General features: G+C 40.3%; 1 protein-coding gene across 1 annotated transcript in view; it reads left to right on the forward strand.

Moving 5' to 3' along the window:
- The window catches only part of ATP8B4 (ATPase phospholipid transporting 8B4 (putative)), a gene marked incomplete at both ends in the record, with an annotated part of 117,936 nt that overhangs the window by 84,403 nt on the left and 13,171 nt on the right, over positions 1-20,362 (forward strand). Inside the window, 2 exons of the mRNA XM_080707016.1 lie at positions 6,239-6,309; positions 11,418-11,500. Coding sequence (XP_080563142.1) covers positions 6,239-6,309; positions 11,418-11,500 — 154 coding nt within the window. The remainder of the gene's footprint in view (positions 1-6,238; positions 6,310-11,417; positions 11,501-20,362) is intronic.

The following is a 20,362-nucleotide window of genomic DNA, read 5'->3' on the forward strand; positions in this document are numbered from 1 at the left end:
TTCAGTGTCATTAAATAGCTTGCCCGTGGGAGAGTCAGGTGTTAAAATACAGGTAGTCTGCCTCCAGAGCCCCTCACTCCTAACCATGGTCATTGGGTGTTTTTGACCCTGTTACTGCAGTTACTTTATGTATTTTATTTTTGTGGTGCTGGGGGTGGAACCCAAGGGCCTTTCTTCCTCCGGGCTACACTCCTAGACCTATTTTATATTTTATTTGGAAACAGGGTCTCGCTAAGTTGCTGAGAGCCTCACTAAGTAGCTGAGGCTGGCTTTGAACCTGTGCGATCCTCCTGTCTCAGCCTCCCAAGTGCTGGGATTACAAGCGTGCACCACCATGCTTAGCTTACCGCAGTTGCTTTAACTATCCTGAATCTAAGCTTCCAGGATCAGGAGCTCCAGACTTACGCTACTGGAAGCCAAGTGATCACTGTTGTACCCAATTCAGATTCATATCCTCTATCTGTTCGTGTTCACACTTAGAATTTGCAACTTGATTCATGTCAGTCAATTTTCAGCAAGTGAAGAAGCTTGCTTGAAGATGCCAATTAGTTGACATATTCAGGAACATCTTAGCTTTGTTTTCTAAGTAAGAAACCCTCTTGCTGCACATTAAAACAACAAAAACAAAAAAACAAACTCAACAATACTTTGGGCTGAATTTCCAGAGCTCTTAGTTTTACTCTTTTGAACCAAGAAAACTGCAGAATATAATTCAAATATCACAGTGAGATCAATTTGCATTAGAAGAACCAAGGAAATTATTGTTAAAAACCATACTGCAGAGTTCTTATTGCAGTCAGTACCTGGAACCTGGGTGCCAGGCCCCCCTTTCTCCTTTCCACAATAGCAGTGCTCTTGTTTTGTTTTGCTTTTCTGAGATAGTGGTAGAAATAAAATCCTTACTGGACTGAACATCATTGAACATTGTGAGAATTCAGCCATTCCACTTGTTTGAAAAGAATCCCCCACCTTCTCAAAAAAAAAAAAAAAAGGCATTCATGGTTTAGGTATTTGCTATAGTTAAATTTTTGTTTGAAAACCAAAGGCATTCTTGAGTTCATAGGAATTGAAAATCTTCATCTTTCAGAAACAATAGGTCCAGAAAGATTAATTTGATCTAAAATCTAGACCTGGGCGGGGTGGACTTTGGCTCTCACTTGGCCCATGAGAACATCTCATTTAGTTTTTATTTTTAAGCACCTCTCTTTAATGTGCCTCTAGAGAGGCAATTTTTTTTGTGGTCTTGTTGCCTACATTGTTATATTAAATTTCCTAGGTTCAAATCAGATTTATTAGTTCTTTCAGTCTAACTGCTGTAAACAAACTCTCATTTCTCTCTGTATACATACATACATACATACATACATACATACATCATATATATATCACATATAGAGTAGTAAATATATATGCATATATTTACTTGATATATTTATGCCAGTAGAAATTGAAAAATTTTCAGGGAAAGATTATTTAAAAATATGTTTGTCCAAACTGTATGGAAGAAGCAGTTCTTGCCAAAGTGTAGAGGGAACCACGTTATTTTCTATGTTTAAAAAAAGGAAATGGCTAATGTTCTGTTTATAAGCAGTTACCAATTTGTGGGAATGAAATATACAGGCGAGGACATTTTTTGACCAGAGGAAGAGTTTGTCTGTGAATGAATGCTGTGATGGCCATTATTATTTTCTCCTCTCCTCCTCCTCTTTTATTTGCCATCCTGTTTTGTGTTCTCAAATTAATTTAATTATAAAGACCAAAGCAACGATGTATCTAGTGCATCGTTAAATTTTAAGTAAAAAATGTTGCCTCTAATCTCATATAGTTTCCATTTTATGATTCAGTTCTGATTGTTATGAATCAGAATTTAATAATTTGAACAATCTAATAATGCATGTGTCACTTTGAGGAGATTTAGGAAAAAAAAGATAACATCATGTAAGATGAAGAAGATAAAGGACTCTGTGTGTGAGAATGTTTTAAAAAGCTAGGGAAGATCCATAAATGGGGTTCAAATTAATTCTACAAATTTATCTTTCCATCAGCTTGCAGGATGATTTCAAAGTGCTTTCACCACTGTACTTCTGGTTTTAAAACACCAACAAGCTAAACAAAACACAAGAAAGTTGAAACACGTACTATTTTTTGTAGATGTTTTCCAGTGATTTAGTAGTTCACCAGAGAAAAGAATACACATTTTATGTTGGAAGTCTGAATTCTCGTGCCAGCTCTGCAGCTGAAGCTCTGGGTGTCCACGAGTATGGTGTTAAGTCTCTGGGAGCTCCGGGGTCCTCAGTTAGAAGTGATGAGGCTCCCACCATGACTTTGGAAAGTGAATTTAGTTGGTCTGGATGGCCAACCTCTCCAGCTTCCTCCTTCGTACAGTTGGGAACAATACCCATCCACGGGGTGTTAAGGGAATAAAATGATCCGATAGTGAGAGAGTATTTTGCACATTCTTAAAAGCTGGTATAAATCTGGTGTATGGTGCGTATCTGTAATCCCAGGGCTTGGAGGGTTGAGACAGGAGGATCACAGGATTGAGACCAGCTCCAGGAATTTAGTGAGACTCTCAGAAACCCAGAAAACCCTGATTCAAAAATAATTAAGTATTGGAGGAGTAGCCTGGAGGTATAATGCTGTCCCTGGAGATTCAATCCCTAGTATCACACACACACACGCATGCACGCACACACGCACGCACACGCACACACACGTATTGCTTACAGGTTATCATTTCTTGAGGTTTGGCTTCCTTTGGTCATTAGCTCAACAAACATCATTTATGCCTCATAAACCTCTTGAGGACAACGTCATTGGCCCGGAGGACTCAAGGATGTCCTGTGGCTTCAATTCAAGTGTCCTCTGGCGGGAATGTTCATTTTAGGTTCCCATGAGGCAGCTCTCATTGCTTGGTTGTTCTGTTCCCCGTGAAAGCGGGAGGAGGAGCATTGCGTTGGAACACTGCTTCATTTGTCAGAGACATGGCTGAATCTGGGGAATGGCACCAAAAATTGACAGAAGAAACCAAAAAGATAGAGCAAGACAAAAAAAGGCAGAAGGACAAAAATAGAAGAGAGTGGGAGGTGGTTCTGGTCAGAATTGTCCATTGCCTGCCTGGCTCAGCTGTCCCGTCAGATAATCATACTTTCCTTTCCCGTTTCTTACTCCTGCCAGAGCCTCACTTGGGGGCTTCTGTCTCCCATTGCATGTAGAATCCTTCACGACGCCCTCCTTCTACTGCCAACACAACGTTCTTTCATTTTTACTCCACCCACTGCACTTTGTTAATAAGACCCTTAGACCCCTTATCACATTCTGACTTTACTAAACAATGAAATTCCTGGAGCAAGGAAGTTTCTATTCATGTTAATGTCTCTTGAGGCACGCACCGCCTCAGTCTGCCCAGATTCAGATCCTGGCTCCCTCACTTCCCGCAGCTCAGACAAGTTATAAACCACTCTGGGTATCACTTTGCTTATTAGTAGAGTGGGACTAAGGACAGGAGCTACACTACAGGATTTCCGTGAAAGCCAGGTAAACATCACATACAAAGCTTTTAGGATAGAGTCGGTAACGGAAAGGCCCTTAATGTCCTAAATACGTACATCCAGACCACACGTTTCTGGATCTACTAGGCACTGGGTCTCCTGAGATTTACTGGAAGGATCAGCTAGAGGCTGGTCTGAGACTTTTTAGGATTACCGAGTGTCTTAGAAAGTAGGATGGCTGGCTGCATGCTGATGAGTTCATGGACCATTTACTCTTCTGGATACACCTGTCCGTTCTCTCCTTTCACAAGCAGAGAAAAAGGTTGTCAACAACGAAGGAGCCAGGAAGAGGCAGGGAAGGTAGAAGACTCAGGTTCCCCAGAAGACCAAGAGCAGGAACAGTTAGGCTTATGGGGAGGTAGTCTTAGCTCTAGAAAGTGGAGTCACAGCTCCCCAGAGCATCCAGCCGCCAGGTGGCGATGGAGCCTAAGGCGCCAGTTCCCAGCCAGCTGTGGACACAAAGTGAAGTGTTAACACAGCTGAGGTCATTTTTTTTTTTTTTTTTTTTGGTACTGGGGATGGAACCCAGGGGCATTCTACCTCCAAGATACACCGCCAGCCCTAGTTTTTTATTCTTTATTTTGAAACAGGTCTCACTGAGTTGCAAAGAGCCTCGCTAAGTAGTTGAGGCTGTCTTTGAACCAGGATCCTCTAATCTCAGCCTCCCAAATGCTGGGATTACAAGCGTGTGCCACCACACCCGGTTAGTTGAGGTCAATATTAAACGTAATATTGGATCACTCTCTGCAGGGTTCTGAAGGAAGGCAACCCTAGGTACAAATAGGTATCTTTCTGTATGCATTTTAACTAGCTAAGGCTGTCCTCAAACTGTGATCTTTCTGTCTCAGCCTCCAAAATGCTGGGATTACAGGTATGTACCACCACACCCGGCTGTATTGTAACTATTTTAAACAGGATTAGAAGCCGGGCGTGGTGGCCCACGCTTGTAATCCCCGTGCTTGGGAGGCAGAGACAGGAGGATCGCGCTGGTTTGAAGCCAGCCGCGCTGGCTTAGGAGACCCTGTTTCCAAATAAAAATATAAAAATAGGTCTGGGAGTGTAGCCCGGAGGTAGAAGGGCTTCCAGGAACCCCAGTACCGCTAATAAATAAATAAATAAATAAATAAATAAATAAATAAATATAAACAGGGTTAGAATGAGAGAATCCTGGATTTTGTTTACAATACTGCTTTTAAGCTTAACAAAGGAGAGCCATAGCCCCAAAGAGCATTGATCTCTACTGCTCTCATGCCTCTGCCTCTATGTGTTGAAATTTAAATGTGGGAATTAAAATCAAGGTGAATTTTCCATAAATATATTTTTTCCTTTTAGATCAGGATGGGTAATTTTTGGTTCGTGAATAGTATATCAAGGATTGAACCCAAGGATGTTGTACTGCTAAACTACACTCCCAGCCCTATTTTGTTTTCTATTTTGAAACAGGGTAAAAGAGTCTCACTAAATTGCTGAGGCATTGCTGAGGCTGGCCTTGAACCTGAGGTCCTCCTGTCTCAGCCTTACAAATACTAGGATTATAGGTGTGTCCTGAGCCCAGCTCGTATACACTTTATCCACACTGCTTTTTAGGGGGTTCACTGTGTTCACACTGTGATAAGTCAGGGAATAATTTATGCCCAGAGAAGCTGTTGTGTCTGTTTATTCGGAGCTGAGGAGAAACCTTGATAATACAAACTCACTTATTTCTATAAAGGGCTGACATTGAGGGGGTTTTTCCTCAGTTATTTGATCCTAATTTATAACACACACACACACACACACACACACACACACACACACACACACACCTGGACATTTAAAAGCTATAGACAATAAAACAAGTGAATTGATTCCCAATAGAACTTCTAAGACTTGATAATATGAGTAATTCTAATTTTTTTTTTTTTTTTTTGCGGTATTGGGGATGGAACCCAGGGACATTCTACCCCTGAGCTACACCCCCAGCCCTATTTTTTATTCTTTATTTTGAAACAGGGTCTCACTGAGTTGCAAAGGACCTCACTAAGTAGTAGCTGAGGCTGTTTGCAAACTATTATCCTCCAAAAAAGTACTTATCTCTTAAAAAGGGCCAATTACTCAGTGCCTGTATTTCCTCATTATGTTTACTCTGGTTTTTTCCCATCTTGCTTAGCCCCATTTCACTTTTCTCTTTCTTCTCCCTTACTTTCCACCACTGTTTACATTTTTCTTTTTTTTTCTTTCTCATCGTTCATATTTTTTTCCTACATCTTCCCCAGCGTCTCCCACCTCATCTGTCTTTTCCTCATCTTCTCTTTCTGCTCCCTGTTCCTAACTGGTCATACTAGGTAACAAAAGTATGTGTCTATAATGACTTCCAATTTATTTACTAGAGAGTGATTTATGTTCTCCATTAGTAACCGTCAAAGCGAGAAAAGAGAATTTATGCATCTTTCAAAGAAGGTGATACCTGTGGCTATTAATTTATAAGATGCCCACAGCCCTTGCTTCAATGGCAGTGGTCCAGGGCTTGAAAGCATGGACAGAGAAGCAGAGGGAGGGCTGGTTCAGGGCCTGTGACCCGGAGGTGGGGCAGGATCTCACCCTTTTATTCATGGCTAAGGTTCCACCAGCTGGTTAGTAGTGAATCGTAGTAGTATTGTAGACTTCTAATCAGTCTTGTTTTCTTTTCTCACGATTTCCTAAAACAGGCTGATTTGCTGCTTCTATCAAGTAGTGAGCCACATGGCCTCTGTTATATTGAAACTGCCGAGCTTGATGGGTAAGTTATAAATTAGAATAATTGAGTAGCTTGCTTTTTTTTTTTTTTTTGCAGTATTGGGATGGAACCCAGGGTGCGTTCTCCCTCCGAGCTACACCCCAGTCCTATTTTTTCTTCTTTATTTTGAAACAGGGTCTCACTGAGTTGCAAAGGGCCTCACTAAGTAGCTGAGGCTGGCCGTGAACTGCGATCCTCCTGTCTCAGGCTCCTAAATGCTGGGATTACAAGCATGCGCCACCACGCCCGGCTTCAGGTAATATTCTAAGGAAAATGAGAAGGCTGGAGATCAAGATTCCCCGAAGAAGAAAGAACTGAAGAGCAGCCTTTGGGATTGTGTCAAATGAAGATAAAGAAGAGAAAGGATTAGGGTGCAACTTTGACAATGATGTTAGTTTAGTATTTAGTTATAGACCACACAGCAGATCTCTTTCAGAGGATTCACTTTGGTAAAAAATATTTAATGAATACTTATATTTTAATGACACCATATGTGAGTGTTTATTAGATGGATTTTTATTATTTAATCCATATATAGGTCTTGTGTAAGCCCTATTGTCCAGATACTGAAACCAAGTTTTTAGAGACTAGGTTATTTTTCTAAACCTTTTTTTTTTTTTTTGGTGGTACTGGGGTTCCTGGAAACTCTTCTACCTCTGGGCTATACTCCTAGACCTATTTTATATATTTATTTGGAAACAGGGTCTCTTAAACCAGTGAGGCTGGCTTCGAACCTGCACGATCCTCCTGTTTCTGCCTCCCAAGCGTGGGGATTACAAGCGTGCGCCACCACGCCCGGCTTTCTAAAACTTTTGAAGCATAAAGGTAGAGCTCTCATCTGGCAGTGTGATACCAGAGCCCATGTTTCCCACCAATGCCTCCTCAGTCATTTTTATGCTGAACTATTTGAATAGAGTTTGGTCTTTGTGGTCCTATTCCAGGTCTGGGCAGAACAGTCTCAGACGCAGCTGAAATAGTGCCAAGAGGAAAACATATAGCATCGAATTTATCCACTTGATAAAAGAAGTCTCAGACAGTAGTCTAATCTCCCATCTCAAGAGCCTAGAGAACACAAAACACAAACCCCAAAGAAGCAGAAGGAAGGAGAATTATGAGGATAAGAACAAGAATCAGTAATTGAAAAGAAAAAATAAGGAAATCAATGAAGAAGAACTAGTTCTTTGAAAACATTAATTCAGTTGACACACCTTTAGCAAGACTGACAAAGGGAAAAAAGAGGAGAGAGAAATTAGCAATATCACAAACCAGGGGAATTCACTACAGATCCTGAAACCGCAGATGGATAACAGTTATGAAGAAATACTACAAACAGGTCTACACACATAATCTTGAAAACTTAGATTAAATGGATTACTTCCTCAAAAAACGCAAACTATATATCCAACGCAACAGAGATCACTTGAATAGTCTTAGGACTGTTAAGAAAATTGAAGTCGGATGTGGTGACATACCCCTTTAATCCCACTTTTTGTGAGGCCGAGACGGAAGGATTGCAGATTTGAGGACAACCGCAGCAAGTAGTTAATCTTTCAGCAACCTAGTGAGACACTGCTTCAAAATAAAATATAAAAAGGGTTGGGGTATTTCCAAGGTAGAAAGCCCCTGGGTTTAATTCCCCATATCCCCCACAATTGGATTCAAAAGTAAAACATAAAACTATAAAGTTTTTAAGAAAAAAATAGAGTAAAATATTTGAGATGTGGGATGAGCCAAAGAGTTATTAGACACAAAAATTATGCCCCATAAAAAGAGAATTTGACAAGTCACACTCTATCAAATTGAAAGCTTTTGTTCAGTCAAAAGTCAGGTTGAGAGGATATAATAATAGTCTACAGACCAGGAGAAACCACTTGCAAAGCGTCTATCTCACAAAGAACCTGGATCTTGAATATATAAAAATATTCTAAAAAATAATAAACAATCTAACCAGATTAGAGAAATGAAAATTGAAACCACAGTGAGATCATTACAGATATATCAGAATGGCTGATATATATGGTAACAACTCCAGATATCGGCAAGGAGATGGAGAAAGAAGGTCATTCAGACATTTCTGGGGAAAGTGTAAAGTGTTTGTCAGTTTCTTAAGACCTGGACATATAACTACTATACAATTCAGCTATTTCACTCTTGGACATTTATCTAAAAGAAATGAAGACCGATGTTTACACAAGACCCTACGCATAAATGTTTATGGCCGATTTATTTGTAGCATTCAAAAAGGAAACAACTTAGGTATCTTTCAACAGACAAATGGTGGAACAGACTGGTAAATCCATATCATGGAATATTACTCAGCAATAAAAAGGAACAATCTATTAATGTATGTAACATCTAGGATGCTTTTTCAGAGAAGTGTGTGGAGTAAAACAGACCAGTCCCAGAGCTTATATACTGTGTGATTCTATTTATGTAACAGTCCTGAGAAAACAAAATTAGATATATGGATACCAGATAAGTGGTTGCCAGCTATCAAAGATGGGCTGGGGTAGGTAGAGTGGGTATATCTAAGGCCAATTTAAGGGATCCCTGTGGCAATAGAGTGTTTATGTATATTGACTGTGTCATTATCAGTAGCTGGGTTACAATACTATACTCTAGTTTTGTAAGGTGTTGCCAATAGGGGAAACCGAATAAAAGGTATGCAGGGATTTTCTGTATTTTTTTCCTATGTTAAAAACCGTTTGGAAGTTTTATTAAGATATTCAGACAGGTTAGAAAGTGTGTGCCATGACACTGAAGGCATCAATCAGTTGTGTAAAAATGTTTTAGAAAGTACCAGTAAGGCCTGTGTAAGATCATTCTTCCCCCTTTATTTCGTATTAGAGCGTGGAGGTGAATTATTGGAGAGAGCCCCGAGGAAGTAATAAAAACATAACCCCAAATGGTGGTCATTTCTGATGTGAGGATGTGGAGCAGGGGCAGAGGACTAGAGCTCTCTGGCCCAGATGACCCGACTGAATCAACGATCTGAAAAGTGGCTCAAGTGAATGGACACGTTGGTTTAGGAGCCTTCGCACACACATCGAATGCTTGTCCCTCAGGCCCAACTTAAATCTTTGCTTCATCTAAGTTCTTTTTCGTTTTAGTACTGGGAATTGAACTCACGGCCGTTCTACCTTTGAGTTACAACTCCAAGCCCTTTTTACTTTTTTTTTTTTTTTTGTGTGTGTGTGTGGTGCTGGAGATTGAACCCAGGGGCATTCTACTTCTGAGCTACACCTCCGAGTTCAAGTTTTTATTATTTATTTTGAAACAGGGTCTCACTGAGTTACAGAAGGCCTCACAAGTCGCTGAGGCTGGCCATGAACCTGCGATCCTCCTGCCTCGGCCTCCCAAGTACTGGGATTACAAGCAGGTGGCACTATGCCTGGCTTATTTTTTTACTTTGAAACAGGGTCTTGCTAAGTTGTTGAGGCTAGCCTTGTACCTGCAGTCCTCCCATCTCAGTTTTCCAAGTACTTGGGAGTATAGTACACGTGCCACTGCACTGGGTTTAAAAAGTTCTTTTTTTTTTTAACTATCTTAACCCTATGCCATCTCTGCCTAATAGAAATTGACATTCTTTGATCACTGAGATTAGTTTCAAACAAACTTCAATTATACAAACAATTTAGTTTTTTGGAAGAAAGCTATTTCAACAATGGGGTTCCTTGCCTTGACTTCATACTGTCCTAACATTATTTAGAAACTTACTTGTAGGTGGTTAAATTCAGTACTCTTTGGAGCACCTGCTTTCTGGCTCTCTAAACTCCAATATTTTAGGGGTTGGCAAATAATTCCACACAGTGGATTTGTTTTGTTGTTGCAGTTCTAGGGATTGAACCCAGGTGCATTCTACCTCCAAGATACACTCCCAGCCCTATTTTTTTTATTCTTTATTTTGAAGTGGGGTCTTACTGAGTTGCAAAGGGCCTCACTAAGTAGCTGAGGCTATCTGCCAACCACGACCCTCCTGTCTCAGCCTCCCAAATGCTGGGATTTTAAGCGTGTGCCACCACACCCGGCTTCACACAGTGGTATTTACTTTTTTTTTTTTTTAACTGTTCGCTCAATTCTCTCAAGAGACAACAATCTTCCTGGAGAACTATTGAGTATCTTTAGGTGATTATGGAATGCATTCAATCAATTTTCCTGACCAAATGAACCCCTTACTAAACATTTACATAAAAGATATGCTGGGCGTGGTGGCGCACGCTTGTAATCCCCGCGTTTGGGAGGCTGAGGCAGGAGAATCATACAGGTTCGAAGCCAGCCTCAGCTACTTAATGAGGCTCTCAGCAACTTAGTGAGACCCTGTTGCCAAATAAAGTATAAAATAGGTCTGGGAGTATAGCCCGAAGGTAGAAAGCCCCTGGGTTCCACCCCCAGCACCACCAAAAAAAAAAAAAAAAAAAAAAAAGATAGGATGCTGGTAGAGATGGTCTTAAGCTGCTCAGAAAAGAGGGACAAGAACCACTTAAGTACTAGGCAGGGACAATGGCTTTGGAGTTACTGAAAGCTGTTTCATGAATACCAGAGAGCCATATGTCCAGCGTAGGAGTGGTCTTAGGTATAAGAAGATGGCCACCCAAGTTGTACTATTCGAGACTTAGGAATTTCTTGGATCAGTTCTCCAAGAAGAACAAAGCTGTATTCCTTTTTCCATTTCAGTTTCAGCTACTGTAAAATTAGCCGTGACTGTCTTTTACAACTCCTACATAGATCGTAGGCTCTGGAGTGATACTGGCCTCCTTTATTTGGCAAGTGTGTTTTCATTCCTGGTGTGTTTTATCATTCATGCATGATGTCTGAGTGGGTTCACATGGAACCATATTTATTATGTTCTCTGTTCTTGCGAGTTGCAAAACAGATTACTGTGTTGTTATACAGATGTGCTGGGGTGGACGGTCCACTCTCAGAAGCCTGGAGAAGTCCCACCCACTTTCCAGAGATGGTGTGACATTCAAAGAAGGGGGGGTTCCCTGGATCTCTTGGGTCAGGTTCTGCGTGTGCTGTACCCGCATAATTGTTTTGGATAAGATGCTGTTAGGCTGTTCTTGTATTTATACAAGAATTTTTAAATTCATGTCATACCCTTAATTTCACAGGGAAACAAACCTCAAAGTTCGTCACGCACTGTCGGTTACCTCAGAACTTGGAGCAGATATCAGCAGACTCGCAAGGTTTGATGGTGAGTGTCTGAAACAGATAAACAAACATCTCAAAACCACAAAGAAGTGTAACAGACTCGTTATCTGAAATCCAATTATGTTTCTTTTTACTTGGTGGAAGGACCTCACTTTCTCGAGGCACCAAGACTGGAACCTCTCCTCGTGCTGAAGAGTAAAAACTGTTTGGCGAGGGGAGAATAGCTTCATCAATTCATCATTTATTGCACCTTATTTCATCTTCTGTGGTTTTCATCTCTTCCGTCTCACAATACCCTTCACCTGCTTCACCTTGGCCTCACCTGAGCCCTGTGCAGAATCATTGAACACGCACCACTCTTTCTTTTTTTTTCTTTTTTTTAAAATACTTTCATTGGTGCGGTGTAATTATACATCATAACGAAGTGTAAGGTGTTGGGAGTAAACACGCACGCTCTACTTGGTGTTCACCAATGGATCCCACTTCATTGAAATCTGTATGGATAATTTTGTATATGTACATAGCACTATTTAAACTGTCACCTTCATGGCATCTCTATCCCCCTTCCTTAAGCTCCCTCCACAGATCCACTGGAGCCCCTCCTTCTTCATCTGCAGTCCTCCTGTTACTCAGTTTCTCTCTAGCTTCCACATATGAGAGAAAAGATATAATTCTTCCCTTTCTGAGATTGGCTAATCTCACTTAGCATAATGGTCTCTAGTTTCATCAATTTTCCCTGCAGATCCCATAATTTTCTTCTTTATGGCTGAGTCAGATTCCATCGTGTGTATTCACCACCATTTTGTGATCCATTCCTCCGTGGATGGACACGTAGGTTAGTTCCATGATTTGGCGCTTGTGAACTCTGCCCCTATAAACATGGACATGTATGTATTGTTCCAGTATTCTGACTTTGGTTCCTTTGGACAGAAGCCCAGGAGTGGTAGAGCTGGTCATGTGGTGGCTGCAGTTGCAGTCTTCTGAGAATCCTCAGCGCTGATCTTCATTTTTAGCCCTAGATCTGACTGTCCATCCATTTTTCTGGCTCATATCAGAGGTCTAACCCTGGACCTCCAAATGGTGTGGAAGAGAGTAGGTGTTCAGGAAGAATGTTCTGATGTCCAAGTCAGCTGGATATTTCTGTTGCCTTTAATTTCAAGCCATGGTTTTCTTATCTCCAATTCACTCCATCCAGCTCCCCCATCTTCAGCAATTTTCTTCTTCTAAACATTTCCACCTACATCTTTGTTCCTATTAAAGTTATTTTTAAATATTCATGGAAGGGCCTCTAGGTATTGTTCATTCTAGGGTTAGCTGTATTTTGTTATTAAGAGACCACAGGGTAACAAAGAGAAAAGACATGAATGGTAGGGTTTTAGGTACCATGATAGGCCAAGGGGGACCACTGACGCCTTCCTACCAGCCCTCAGTGGTCTTTTGATTTACTCCTTCATAAATCTACCTCTAGATATTAATATTTACAGACAGGTTGATTTTATTTATTAATGGGTCTTTGTAAGTTTGAGAATTTTCCATAATATTTTCTTTTGGGATTACACTAAAGTAAAATAGGAACATGATTCTTAGCATTGTCCCTTGAGTTAAAGCACAGATAATTACAGCTCAGTTTACATTATTAAGTCTTTCCAATGCATAGCACAGTGCTTATATCATTTATACTTTCTGTTGGCTTATACACTGTCTGGATTCCATTAATATTTTAATCTCTCTGAAATGAATGCTCACATAAAAGGATTTGTAGACAAACATATTCTTCCAAACTGAAATTTAAGTCACAGGACTAGCCAGGAAACTTTGAATGGCCCAACAACTATTTTGATTAGATTAAAACAAATTATACATCATTATAACCAAGTAAATTTTTTCAATGAAAATTTGCCATTATATGAGCCCAAGAAAAGGAAATTGTTTTCATGAATTGAAATACTTGCTTAAAATACCTCATTGAATATTTATGGAGCCTTATAAAGAGCAACCTAAATATAATTTCTATTACTTCTTTCTTTCCTAGCAGAACTTTCTTTTACCCCTGTCAATTCCTAAGGAGGTAGAAATGTAGGATATTCACTCTTCCTCACCAACAGAAAGCAGAAAACGATTGCTCTAATTCTTTAGTCTCTTTTCAGAGACATGGGCACAGATGGCCTATACTATGATGTGGTCACAGAGACCCTGGAATCTTGGTGACACAGAGGTCACATTACATGTGGGTTGAATAGTCTGCTCCATTGTGCATCCTTGGTACTGGGACTAATGGCTTCTCATGTCCCCCATCAGGGTAAGGGCAAGATGAAGAGACGTACTGGCTTTTAACTGCTTCTTTTTTTCCTATTTCATGGGCTGCCATGAGTTGCCTGCTAACCCAACTGCAGTGGAGTTGAGGAAATAGCAAATATGGGTATTTGTTGAGTGCTATCTCTGCCACACCCTCTAAGAATCTGTGCTGGGTGTGCTGGTACATGTCTTTAATCCTGGTACTTGGGAGGCTGAGGCAGGAGAATCAAAGGGTTGAGGCCAGCCTCAGCAACTTGGCAATGCCCTCAGCAACTTAGTGAGACCCTGTTTCAAAATAAAAAAATTAAATAAAAAGGGCTTGGGAGGTGTAGCTCAGAGTTAGAATGTCCCTGGTTCAGTCCCCAGGATCAACAGTAAAAAAAAAAAAAAAGCATTAATAATTATTACTTACTAGATGTGACCTGAATACACCTCACACAGAATTGGCCACTTAAGCCGGGCGTGGTGGCGCACGCTTGTAATCCCTGCGCTTGGGAGGCGGAGACAGGAGGATGGCGCAGGTTCGAAGCCAGCCATGATGGCTTAGGAGACCCCGTTTCCAAATAAAAATATAAAATAGGTCTGGGAGTGTAGCCCGGAGGTAGAAGGAACCCCAGTACCACCAAAAAAAAAAAAAAATCACTTAACAAATCACCAAAATATAATTGTTTTCCCAAATCAAGGAAGCCTAGACCTCTCTATTTTAATACGTATACTTAAACCGTGGTCATGTTCAGAGAACATGTAATGTGAAATTCACGAGGCTGGTTCATTCCTACTGGCATAAGAACTGCTTTTTTTTTTTTTTTTTTTTTTTTTTTGCTAAACATTTTCGTTTTTAAATCTTGGGTTACATTTTTAGTCTACCTTAAAGTTCAGGGCGACATGGTGTTTTATGGGTTTATCCTTATGAAAATGTGATTTCCTAGTTCCAAGAAAGCATCTGAAGAATGAATGGCTGGATTAAGAGGAAATAAATTAGATGCAATATACAAATTAGATTTCCCCTGTTAGCCGTCACATTTAAAGACCAAGAGAGTGATGCAAAAGCTTTGGGACGGGGAAGCCTTTGAGAGGCGAGACGGTTCAGAACTGCGCAGCCTTCCCACGATCGCTCTTAATTTCAAGCCCTTCAAGTTTCCCTCCAACCACTTTTCCCCACGCCCTGCCTCGCGCGCCTTCACGTCAGTCTCTCTGCCTGTTTCTCTTTCCCGCACTCACATGCTATACACTATTTACACATATTCCACTGCCCCGATGCATCAATCTCCTCTTTTTTAATCCTTTTTAACTCACTTTCCATCTTTCTCTTTTGCTCTTTATGTTATTTTATTCATCTGCTGTGTCTATTTTTTTTTTTTTTTTGTACCGAGGATTAAACCCAGGGACATCCTCTACCTCCGAGATATACCCCCATCCTTTTTTAGTTTTTGTTTTGAAACAGGGTCTCACTAAAATGCTGAGGGTCTTTGCTGAATTTCTGAGGCTGGCCTCAAACCTGTGATCCTTCTGTTTCAGCCTCCCAACTATTGGGACTATACGCACGCACCACCACACCTGCTTTGCGGTGTCTTTTCCCCCTCGTCATCCTTTATATTTTCATCACCTTTTCCACATTAATTAAATCAATTTATTTAACATCTCTTAAGGACAAGGTAAAAGCAACATATGCAGATTTTTTTTTTTTTTTTTTTTTTGGTGGTACTAGGGATGGAACCCAGGGGCTTTCTACCTCCGGGTTATACTCCCAGACCTATTTTATACTTTATTTGGAGACAGGGTCTCACTAAGTTGCTGAGAGCCTCTCTAAGTAGCTGAGGCTGGCTTCGAACCTGTGCGATCCTCCTGTCTCAGCCTCCCAAGTGCGGGGATTACAAACGTGCGCCACCACGCCCGGCCTAACATATGCAGATTTATAAAACATCCCTACATGCATTATTATGGTTTGTTTGACCCTTTTACTTGCCAATATTTTTCTATCCCCCTTATTTTTTGTTTTCTTTATTCACCTTAGTCTTATGGAAACATCAGTAAATTTCAGGTTTTACTCTAGTGACTAGAAAGACTTTTTTTTTTTTTTGGTGGTACCAGGGTTCCTGGAAGCCCTTCTACCTCCAGGCTATACTCCCAGACCTATTTTATTTTTGGAAACAGAGTCTCTTAAGGCCAGCGTGGCTGGCTTCAAACCTGCGGGATCCTCTTGTCTCTGCCTCCCAAGCCCGGGGATTACAAGCGTGCGCCACCACGCCCGGCTAGAAAGACTTTTTTAAGGCATGAAAATCAAAGCCATATATTGTGTTTTCTAGTTTAAATCACAATTATGATATTAGCATTGCGACTACTTGGAAATAGCCTACCAAGCTCTGGCAAGGTATAACAGACTGATATAGAAGGCACACTCTTTCCGATGTTTGAACTGTGTTAAGTAAATCTTTTAGTTTGTAACTTCTGGGAAAATTTGGGTATGACGTTATTTTTGATTCTACTTACTCTGTGTTTTTTTTTCTTCTGCAACTCACTAAAATACTTTGACTAGCATCAAACTATAGTTTCATAGTCCTCGTATCATAAATGCATATCTTCCAAATATCTGAAGACATGAATTTCCCACTCCTATTCCTAGGTAAGTTTCCGCTGAGGATTTCAAATGAAAGATTACAGCCTGGTGTGGTGGCACACGCTTGTAATCCCAGCATTTGGGAGGCTGAGACAGGAGGATCATGGTTCGCAGACAGCCTCAGCTACTTAGTGAGACCCTGTTTCAAAATAAAGACTAAAAATAGGGCTGTGGGTGGAGCTCGGAGGTAGAATGCCCCTGGGTTCCATTCCTGATACTGCAAAAAGAAAAAAAAAAAAAGATTCCAAATTGACGTAAGGTCAAAACTGAGAGTCACTGGGCTTTAGGGTATCCCTACTAAGCTGCCCTGACTCCCTACTCTGTGCCTAAGGGCAGGGTCTTGCTGTTGACCTGAAGCATTGCATGACCTTATCATTTTTATGAACTCATTCACGTGTATATTTCTTGTAATGCCCAGGGTTTCACCTGGGGATGCAGGATATAGGAGTCTTCCCCAGGCCTTGCTTTCACAGATCATATACAGCCCAGAATAGAAGACAGCCTTGAAGAAGGGCTCATGCCACAGGAGCCTTTAATAGGGAAAACGCCTAAAGTTCCCAGGTCCTCACCATGCTTTTGACACATGAACAATACTACTGTGTACCAGCCACTAACACATGATGATGATGATGATGATGATGATGATGATGATGATGATGTTTTATTAAATCTTTATAGTTCTTGAAGGAAGAGATTACTAGTAGCTGCAATTTACGGGTAAGGAATCAGAGACCCAGATCCACTAATTAAGTTCCCCAGTGTCCTCTATCTATTAAGATGAGGGTCAGCAGATGAACTCCAGACAGCTGGTCTACTGAGAGCATGAAGCCCCAGGCACTAAACTCCGCAACATCGGAGAGATGAACTTAGCAGACAGCCTGGCTTCTGTCCAGGGGAAGAAATAGTTTTGCAACTACTTTAAATCTAAAGGCACAAGATTAATTACTAGAGATCAAGTCCATCCAAGACTAAGATGATATCAACATAAATATTTTTTTAAATAAGCAATGTTCTCAGTGGTTTTAAATATCAGGATCCTTGACAAGAATATATAAAAGAACTGGCCAAACATGGAAACCAATACACGTGAGTCAGCGTTAGATTTTGGTAGGTAAATCCACTTATTTGAAAAGTTCTCATATAAATATTTTTAGACATTTCAAACACCTGAAGGAAATCAATATGCACTCTCCAGAGTTTTATAAGAAAAGGCATAGAACTTAATCTTAATATAATAACTGTGAAAATAAATCGAGCAGGCCTTGAAACATGGGACGTGAATAGCTTTTACAGATGAGTCACTGAAAATACTTGTCAATTACACATTCGTAAACTACACATTCTTATGCCTTGGGGAAAGCCCCGGATGTAAATTGTCTGACTGTGTTTAAAAATCTTTTGCATATCGTTACTGACTGGATTGAGATCTGTTTTTTGCAATTCATGACAAGTTTACATATTTTGTATGACTGTTAATACTGAATTCTGGACCAGAGAAAGGTTGACTCTTTATTCAGGAATCTGTGTATTTTGTGGTCCTTTCTAAAGGAATAGCATGTGTGCAATTAAAACAGAAAAATAAGCATCTCTTTTTGGTTAAAAATAATTTAAAAAAGGCTTGGTTAGCATTTTGTGACATTTTGAGCTTACCAGATAGCCTTTCTATTCATACCTGGCCAGAAGCCTTGCCCTATCTCACAATTGGTGTGTGAGATATAGATTCCACATGAAGAGAGGAAGAATAACTTTCATTTTTGTTGCTAGTACTAACATGGACATTAAGGTGGAAATGATGGTAGCTAAAGGCCTTGAAGAATAAAGGGGGTTTAGAAAACAGAAAAGTGGGCCAGGTATGGTGACGCCTGGCTACAATCCCAGTTCTTGGGAGGCTGAGATAGGAGGGTCACAGTTTCAAATACAGCCTCAGCAACTTAGTGAGATTGTTTCAAAACAAAAACAAACAAACAAACATACAAACAAACGTATGTGTTGGAGGTGTAGCTCAGAGGTTCAATTCCCAGTACTCCCTCTCCAAAAAAACTTCCCCAAAACAGGAAAGTAACTTTTTTTCTTAACTAAAAAAAGAATATACAGTTATCAAATAATCATGGCAAAATTAGTGGGCAGTCTTCTAGAGTTTAAGAAGTTCTTGGCTAGCCGGGCATGGTGGCGCACGCTTGTAATCCCCGTGCTTGGGAGGCGGAGACAGGAGGATCACGCAGGTTTGAAGTCAGCCATGCTGGCTTAAGACACCCTTTTTCCAAATAAAATATAAAATAGGTCTGGGAGTGTAGCCCGGAAGTAGAAGGGCTTCCAGGAACCCCAGTACCACAAAAAAAAAAAAAAAAAAAGAAGAAGTTCTTGAGTAGAGAAATTCTCAAACAGACAGAATGATGTCTTACTAAATACATAATTTGTCTTGTGGAAGAGTTGCAGTACAGATAGATAATCAAGAAATATTGCTAATAATATACAGAAAAAGAGGAAGCTAACTTCTCTGGAAAGTCATGGAATATTGGTTACTGAGTTCCCTTTTCATGACAAATTACCAATTTTCTCTTTAAGGTAAATATTTTAGTTTATCAAGTCAACAATTAACTAATAGTTTACTGAATGAATTTAGAGTGTTGAGAAAGGTGTAGAATGAGATTTTGTTCAGGATGGGCACTTCTGTGTGATTGTAAAATAGGTCAGTGGCTCCCTGCTTTCACGTCTTTCAGAAAGGCAGAGAATACCAGCTACTTTGATTATATCTATTTCACTCATTATTGATATAATTTCCCTACCTCACCCAGTTGTATGATTGCCCACCTCAGATGACTTTGTGCTCTTGAACACGTTTTCAGTGTGAGGAACAACGCTACTTTTTCTGGTTTCCTTATCAGTTGTCATAGTGACCATTGATGGTTTCTTCTCAGATCTATTGGGATTCCATTAGCGTTAGTCAACCTAAGCCCCCAATTGTGTCTGGGCTATCTGGTATTTTAATCCCTTTCATCATTATTACCATGGAAACATACCTACTTTTCCATTCATCCTCCATTTTCTTTAATACTTGTCTGGATCTCCCCACCTCTTTCTTGAAACCATCTGATGTTTTTTTTCCACTCATCTAGCCAATAAATACGTATTAAAATCCTCTTATATAGATAGTATAGTGAGTAATGAGACCATAGAGATACAGCTTTTCCTTCAAAAAATATGTTGACCCCTTTGGGAAAGGGTCAGAAAGGAAATTGGGAAGTTTGTGCTTTATGCTAACAGGGATAAGAAAGTAGAGGCCGAGTACATCTGATGGTTAAAAAAAAAATAAAGGAGCTTGGCTTTGTTCCTACCATTTTGTTTCGTCTGAGCCCTATATTTAGTTCTTAAATCACGGGGACCACACTCTTTGAGAAAGACTGAATTGGGCTTTGGACTCCAAGAACCCAAGCAGAACCCCTTGGCCTTACTGCCTGTTTGTGTCTAGAGCCCCACCCTTGGTGCGAGGCCAGACGTGGCTGAGCCTTGGGGCCTGGGAGTACTAAGCCAAATGTTCAAGGCTCAGTTTGCTTCTATGTCAGTCTTTGCTTACGACAATAAAAAATGATCAAATGAACCTGTTTTTTATATTTCTATTGGCAGGAATCATGTATCATGTTGTTTTTGCCCAAAGCACTTTTTTTTTTTTTTTTAAAGTGGCCAAGTTTGAAGTCTGAGGAATTGAGTCGTGGGTCAAAAAACAAAAAACAAAAGAACACTACCACCACCACCACCAAAAAGGAACAAGCTTCAAGGGCTTCTGTTAACCTGTTATTTTATTTAGGTTTTGTGCGTGAAACCCACCCAATTTAAGTTTCCCCAAAATTCAGGGATGAAAATGATCAGTCGAGGAAAAGGCTAATGAATTCTGAGAATTTAGAACAAGACTCCTCATCTGCAATATAGTGATCCAAACAAGTTGAGTTAGCTTCAATCCGTTTTAATTTACTTTTTAATAAATAAACAGGCCGT

The sequence above is a fragment of the Muscardinus avellanarius genome, assembly GCF_963383645.1.
Source record: "Muscardinus avellanarius genome assembly, chromosome: 12".
Taxonomy (NCBI): domain Eukaryota; kingdom Metazoa; phylum Chordata; class Mammalia; order Rodentia; family Gliridae; genus Muscardinus; species Muscardinus avellanarius.